The sequence below is a fragment of the Microtus ochrogaster genome, chromosome 16 (assembly GCF_000317375.1).
Source record: "Microtus ochrogaster isolate Prairie Vole_2 chromosome 16, MicOch1.0, whole genome shotgun sequence".
Lineage (NCBI taxonomy): Eukaryota > Metazoa > Chordata > Mammalia > Rodentia > Cricetidae > Microtus > Microtus ochrogaster.
The window spans coordinates 38,538,474-38,546,121 of record NC_022018.1 but is presented as its reverse complement, the minus strand read 5'-3'; the positions used below and the strand labels follow the sequence as shown (position 1 = coordinate 38,546,121).

The window sequence follows — 7,648 nt, the reverse complement described above, 5'->3', positions numbered from 1 at the left end:
TCCAGCAAACTCAAAAACAAAGGGGTGGTGCCCCATGTGGTCCTATATCCTCATGGTCTCTTCTTGCCAGATACTGGGAAGGTGGGGCACACAATATTGATCACTCTAATTCCATCTGCTGCAACTGGCCTGAGAGAGTTGTAACTCCCTGAACTAATTTAAACGTGTTTTGGGCATGAAATGGCCTAACAGAATTTTAAGTACAGTCATTTCTGGATATCAGTTGGTATCTGAAGATGCAAAAATCCTCAAGTGTAGGGCCCTGGCTTCCCTTATTCCTGGAGGACAATTCTTGAGGACAATTTCTGGTCGGCATGACTAAACATTTAACCCTTATTCCTGGAAGGCATTCAGTTTCTAGTCAGATGACTAGCATTCTGTTGGTTTCCATTTTCCCCTTGCCCCACCAGGTTAAATTCCTATATTCCTCCAGCCCTGCCTGGTGGTTAGCCGCAGGGCATTCATTCTATTTGAGATATGGTAATTTCCCCACCTGCCTGGGTGGGGGTCCTTGTGCTGCAGTAGGTAGATAAGGGCTTCCCCAAGGCTGAATAAACAGCAGTTGGTTGACCTCCTTTTGAATGACCCTGGTCTCTCTGCGTCTTCTTTTCAATCTCCAGGTGACTTGCGTTCGGTACAGTGGCGCACGAACTGTACTGAGGGTGTAACACCAAATCGGGTGTTACACTCAAGTGCTCAATGTACACATGTAAAATAACTTAATAATTGACCTAACCAATGTACATGCTGCTGTGTACTTTAAATGGTCTGGAGATGAGAAAATACCCAACACAATGTAAACACTAAATAAATGGTCCTGTTACCATACACAGTACAGTTTAGAAAGCAAGAAAGGGAAGGGGGTCTGAATAGGTCTGTACAGCTCAGGCTGGCCTCAAACTCTTATCCCCCTACCTCAGCATCCTGAGTGCTGGCTGGGATTACAGGTGTGCAGCAACACAGTTCAGTTCTCCTACAATGTTTTCTGTCAGATTTTGATTTCTATTTGCTATTTCATGCTGAGTTCATTTGAAATTCATGTATGGCAATTGTAGGTATGGGGAGCCCAATAAACTTGGTGTATTTGAGCCAAGTGTGACCCAAATGCACCCACTCTGTATGATGACACTAGTTATACTGCACACAGTCACTCAGGGCAGCCATGAAACACTGGGACACTCCCCATGTACACTGATAACAGTGATAACATGTGCCCCAGCACTATGAAGTTAGTCCCTGATCACACAGTTTCCAAAGGTTACTTGATGCATCAGATTCCACACCCAAGTCCTCAACTACTGGAGGAAGGAAACGGGCAGCCTCCGGAAGAGTCCTATTACAAGCAATCGCCTCCAAGCAAGCCAGAAATTATTAAGTGCCAAGCCTCACCCAGCTTTCCCTCCCACCCAGCTTCCCGACACCACGTGAATGTTAGATTCCCATCCTTCTCACACTCAAAACAAATCTAAGCAGTAAGGGGGAAGAGCAGGCCTGTGATTCAGTGGTAGAGCAATTGCTCAGCAAAGCAAGGCCCTGGGTCCATCAACAAAACAAGAGGAAGGGAGGAAAAACCTAACTCACATGCCAATTTCATCTGGCACAGAAACTGTCAAAACTTTGCTCATGTCCTTCCTCCTAGCCCGACAGACATTAAATCTCGCAACAGTTCTTCTGGTGTGAGTTTAAGAAAAAAAAGCTTCAAAGATCTGGAATGTTTTCTCATAAATTTCTATGTTTGAAATCCTCCCCAGCACTGAGGATTTGTCGGAACTTCCTAGCACAGCTAGGGCGTCGCCCCTGGAGGACCCATGCACACTGGACAGGAAAGAGTGCCAGAACACCCAGCCCTTGGCCTAGGCCCTAACCTTTCCACCCCTCACCCCCACCCTAGATCCCAACGCCCTTAGCAGTGCGTCAACAGCCCGCGTCTCCGGGGTTTCCAGAATCATTAGTGGCCGAGGGACATGAGTGGTCACCTGTAGCCTGGGACCCCGGCACAACAGCCAGGCCGGCTCCGAGTTGCCCCCATCCCGCGCCAGCCGCCTCCTCTAAGGACGCTGGAGGATCTGGTCCTGGCCGCCGATGGCACCAACCGGCCAGGACCAGAAGGCTACTAACCCAGCTGCGTCACGGGCCTCTGAAGCCACTATGCAGCAGAGGGAACCCGAGCTGGGACCACAGGACTGTAGAGTCACTCTACACCCGCCCGCGTCCCGCGCCACCGCTAGCCCACAGCAGAGCATACCCGGGACTCTCGGTTCCTGGTCGGTAGTGAGCTGAGCGGAGACTTGGAGGAGCCAGCCGCGCCCAGGGTCTCAAATACCTGAGGGGCGGGGTAAGAGGGTGGAGTCTGGAGCCCTGGCCACAGCCCTTAGTCAAGAGCAGGGCCAGGTGAGCCACTGAAGCCCTACAACCTAGCCCATCCTCTGGCTCCTGGCCAGCTGCCTTTGATCTTTCTAGTACTTTCCTGAAGCTTTGGCTAACTCCAGACTATAGGATGATGTTAACAAAACTCTAGTTGGAGTCTCTGGGTGGTTTTCTACAGCCTGTTTACTGTGCCCTTTAGACCGTTTGTCAGCCTTAGTGACACCAGAAGTATACCCAGCATTTGGGGGATGGACATAAATGTGACAGAGCAGGACAGACGTTTAAAGTGAGGGGGGAAAGGCTTTACTGGGGTGAAGGCAGAGCGCCTGTCCCGCATGCACAGAAACAGAGAAGCGGTCAGTGCCCATGTCCAAAGACTCCACTACTCCATTCTGGAAAAGTCGGTCTTGCAAGCGCTGATATCTCGCATAGATGAAAATGAAAACCTTGTCTGCCATCTTGTGTTCCTTCTATCCTAGCAGGCTGAGCTGGTGGGGAGAATGCTGGTCGGGTTTTAAACCTTAAAGGAAAGGTCAGCTCTAAAACATCAGATTCTTTGCTGTCTCCTTTGCCCTTACCCTAAACCCAGGGTTCCCACCAATGACCATGTTCACATTTACAGTGGCTATTTCTGTGTGGGCTGTCCTAATTTATAGAATGTTAACCAGCGACCTTGGCCCCTCTGCCTAGAATATGTTAGTAGAAAGCTAGGAGGCCACCTCCGCTGTAAAGTTTGAAGTACTGAAGAAGCAAAGGCATTCTCAGAACATCTTACTATCCTTCATTTCACTCTCGTTTTGAGAGGGGTTTTTTGCTTGTTTTTAAGATTTTAGATAATTGTGTGTGTATACTGTGTCTAATGTGGGTTCGTATACATGGTTCTCAGTGCCTTCAGAGGGAAGAAGACAGTGTAATGACCCCTGGAACTAGAGTTGTGAGCTGGGAACTGGACTGTCATCCTCTGGAAGAGCAGTACCTGCTCTTAGCCCTTAGATGTCTCTCCAGCCCCTCTACTCCAGATTTTTATTCCAATTTATCCTTCCAGGATGTCCTATGCAAAAATACTGTGTGTATATAGGATGAATGTGGATATATTAAAATTCTACATAGAACTGTAATTTTTCCTTTCCTAAAAAGACTAACATTCTGTGATCAATAATTCTGGATGGTCTGTGTATGTGTGTGTGTGTGTGTGTGTGTGTGTGTGTGTGTGTGTGTGTGTGTATGTATGTGTGTGTATGTACTGGGCATATGTGTATGTAGTATGTGTATGTGTGTGCATGTGCTGGGTATATTTGTATGTGTGTGCGTGTGCTGAGTATATGTGTGTATGTATATGTATGTGGGTGCTGGGTATGTGTGAGTGTGTATGTATGTATGTTTGTTTGGGTGTTATATAGCTCCCTCCATATGAAAGAGATCTTGCTTATTCTTTTTCCCAGCTATACAGTACTCCTTTGTGTGCATGTGACTGATTCCTATGATTTTAGGTTTTTAACTATGCTACATGTAGTGGGGGCAGAAGTACATGCACCTGGAGACAGCAGAAGCCTTTGGTTACCCTCTCGGCCTCATTACCATGACCATGGTTCTGGCTGTCTGTTTACTTTACTGTCAAGTCTGTGGGCCAAGGTGTTCTGTAGGTCACCACAGCAGCTCTGCTTCATGACATCCAGTAGTCAGGCCACATGAAATACCTCCATGATGCCTGGAGGACGGGCTATGATTTAGTAAGTGACCGAAATAAAATATCACTAGATCGGGAGGGATAATAATGCTCAGAATCCTCCCAGAAAGATCAGTCAACATGATTTTTAAGCAACATGAGGTTGCTTAATGCATATCTGTCCAGTTTTATGGTGTGTTTTTTTTTCTGGGTTTGTAATGAGAGGTTCGGTGATTGTCAAAAAGAGCCAGTTTTTAATAGGAAATGATAGAAGAACAGAGTTGCTGAAGTCCTCCAATGGGTAAATAATGCTGATGTTAATGTGACCAAACCTGATAGTAAGTTGTCTGCTGTGCCCACATTGGGCAGCACTAGAAATGCCATTAGGACCAGTCTTCCCTCTCTTTAGGTAATTCCTGAGGGGCAGGAGTGGGTGGGTTATGGGAATCTATCTACCCCACCACCTCCCACCAGTAACTGGCCTCAGAGCTTCTGGATGTCAAACCACACTCTGTCGCTGATCTCCCTCTCCCACCCAGCTCCCTGTGCTAGCAATTTTCCATAAACGCTGGCAAAGCAGTCTCTAGAGCTTGATGGAGAGTTGAAAGGGGAGTTTCCCATCACTCACTGGTCTTCTGTGTTTTCTCCTCTTTCCCCTCTTCTCTTCCTCATTTAATGAAGTGCTAACTGTGCTTATCTCTGGTGGAGAGCCTCAACCGGGTGGACCCTGGACGGTGCAGGAAAAGGAACAACAAATGAGCAGGAGTGTATCAGTGACTTGTCCTTGGCGCTTTTCAGAACCTAAGGCTCCACCTAGAGGCAGTGCCCTGACACTTGTAATAGAAACAAGTGAGTAGCATCAGTGCAGGTGGGCATGGATAAATGAAGGCAAAGTCACCGTGAGAGGATGGAGCAGAGGAGGAGACAAGGGAGGGTGTCCATCTGTCTGCAGATGAGCGCACACATTGTTCCACCTAGTCGGTGATGCACTGCTGTCTAATACTTAGAAAATTACTGGAAATATAAAGACGGTCAGGATAAAGGCTGACTCCAGGAAAGGTCTTTTTCACTCTGTCACAGCTGACTGGTGTCTGCAGTTATGACTCCTCAGATCCTCTTATTTGGTAATATACGCTACTTTTCTTCCCAAGCTTCCAATCAGGGACAGGGACAGCTTGTCCTTCAGAATATGGTGCACAAGTAAAGCAAACAAATCCTTACTCTGGTGGCTACACAGTTGTCAGAGACTGGAAGTTGAACATAGCAATGATGCATAAAGAAATGGTATCTCCAAGGCAACAACAAGATAGCAAAGAGGACCCAGAATCAAAGGTGTAGAAGAAACCAGAAGCCTTGAACCACACCAATGGCATATTTCAATGAGCACTGACATATTTCAATGAGCACTTACAAGTGGAACTATATGAACTAAAGAATATACTGTGTGATTCACTGGGCCACACTACAGCTTCTATTTCATATATTTTTTACTTGTTTTCTTTTCTTTGTTTGTTTGGTTTGGTTTCAGGTTTTCTTTTAGGTTATGGTTGTTTGTTGATTGCCTCGACGGGTCACCAGTCTAGGGTTAGTGAACCCGTCTGGCAGGTCAGTTATTCCAGGGTCCCGGAGAGGCGCTATCTGGAAGATAAATGGGCTAGAAAAGAGGAAGGAGGCCAAGCTGGGATTCCTGTCGAAGCCTCAGTTTATTAGAGAAGGGGTACAACTTATATAGGGTATGGAGTTGGGGGGTGGGCACAGGGGTCTGAGCTCTTGCCACGTGGTTCATGTTGGTCACGTGGTCCGTGTTGGTCACGTAGGCAGGAGGTTATCTTCGGTCAGGTCACTGTAGGCCAAGAAGTCACGAGTTGCCACACCTAGGGAACTAAATAGTTTGGAATGTGGGGTGGGTTCTGCAAACCGATATCTCTCCAGATAGCTCTCCAACAGCAAATTTGGGTGTGGGGTAAGCTCTGTCAATAGAACAATTCCTAACATAATTAGGGGTGTGAGGTTCTCTGCAGACTCCCCTAGGGTGATGGTTTCTGCAATGATTTTAGGAGAAAATTGGCTCCTAACAGTTGTTTGGTTTTACTTTCAGATTTTGTTTTGGGGGGAGGTTGCAATGACAGAGGGCAGAAGTGAGGGGATGGGAAGACAAGTGGGATTGGGATGCATGATATGAAATCCACAAAGAAACAATAAAAAGCTAAAGGGAGAGAGTGAGTCTTGAATGGAGAGAAAGGGCACAGGAGAGATGTCTCAGTGGGTACAGCATGAGGACCTGAGAACATCCCAGCACACTTTACAATCTAGGTATGACTAAGCATGCCTGTTGCTGCCTGAACTGTATGGAAAAGAGGCGGGAGGATGAATAGGATTCACTAACTCTCAGCACAGCAAGATACCCCATATTGTCCTCTGAATTCCATACACGGACACACATACACGACACTGACTGTAGACACTTGTATATGCATTGCATACACATATCACACATGAATAGGGAGAAAGGAGAGAGACAGAAAGACAGAGAGATTTACCAGGAATGTTCATGAGTAGCAAATACAGTTCACTTTACTCATGCATTTTGGATTTTTTCTTTTTTTTTACACATTATTTTATTTTTAAAAACAATATTTTATTTTACATACCAATTCCATTTCTACCTTCCTCCCCTCTTCCCACTCCCCCCATCTTCTCCTCAACCACCCCCAATCCACTCCTCAGAAAAGGTAAGGCTTCCCATGAGGGATCAACATAATCTGCCATGTTGATGCCAGACCAAGGCCCTACCCCCTGTATCTAGGCTAAGCAGGATATCCCTCTATAGAGAATGAGCTCTAAAAAGTCATCTCATGTATTAGGGATAAACCCTGATCCCATTGCCCGTGGCCCCACAGACTGCCCAAGCCACACAACTGTCAACCATATTCAGAGGACCTAGCTGGGTCCTGTGCAGGTTCCCCATTTCTCAGTCCAGAGTCAATGAGCTCCCACTAGCTCAGGTCAGCTGTTTCTTTGGGTTTCTCCATTGTGGTCTTGACCCCTCCGCTCCTCTTTCTCTTCAGCTGGACTCCGAGAACTCGGCCCAGTGCTTAGCTGTGGATCTTTGCATCTGCTTCCATCAGTTACTGGATGACGATTCTATGATGACATCTAAGGTAGTCATCAATCTGATTACAGGGGAAAACCAGTCAGGCACCCTCTCCATTACTGCTTAGAGTCTTAGCTAGGGTCATCCTTGAGGATTCCTGGAAATTTTCCTAGGGCCTAGTTTCTCTCTAACTCCATAATGGCTCCTTCTATCAATATATTTTTAAAGAAATACCAAGTATATTTTCCTCTGTTATGTTCTCAGTGTGGTATCTTCCTAGGCATCTGTAGGGCCCTGGCCTCCCTTATTCCTGGAGTGCTTCTTGAGGACAATTTCTAGTTAGCATGACTAAGCATTTAACCCTTATTCCTGGAATGCATTCAGTTTCTAGTCAGATGACTAGCATTCTGTTGGTTCCTGTTTTCCCCGTGCCCCACCTGGTTAAATTCCTATATTCCTCCTGCCCCCACCTGGTGGTTAGCCGCAGGGCATTCATTCTATTTGAGATATGGTAATTTCCC

The 7,648-nt window shown here is 46.6% G+C and overlaps 2 protein-coding genes across 2 annotated transcripts in view; one reads left to right on the top strand and one right to left on the bottom strand.

Moving 5' to 3' along the window:
- LOC101985248 (serpin B6-like) overlaps positions 1 to 2,044 on the bottom strand; it is an 11,823-nt gene extending 9,779 nt beyond the window's left edge. The window contains exon 1 of the mRNA XM_026783094.1: positions 1,977 to 2,044. Within this exon, the coding sequence (XP_026638895.1) occupies positions 1,977 to 2,029 (53 nt within the window). The 5' untranslated portion in view covers positions 2,030 to 2,044. The remainder of the gene's footprint in view (positions 1 to 1,976) is intronic.
- The window catches only part of LOC101998143 (serpin B6), a 103,682-nt gene that overhangs the window by 64,752 nt on the left and 31,282 nt on the right, over positions 1 to 7,648 (top strand). The window lies entirely within an intron of this gene.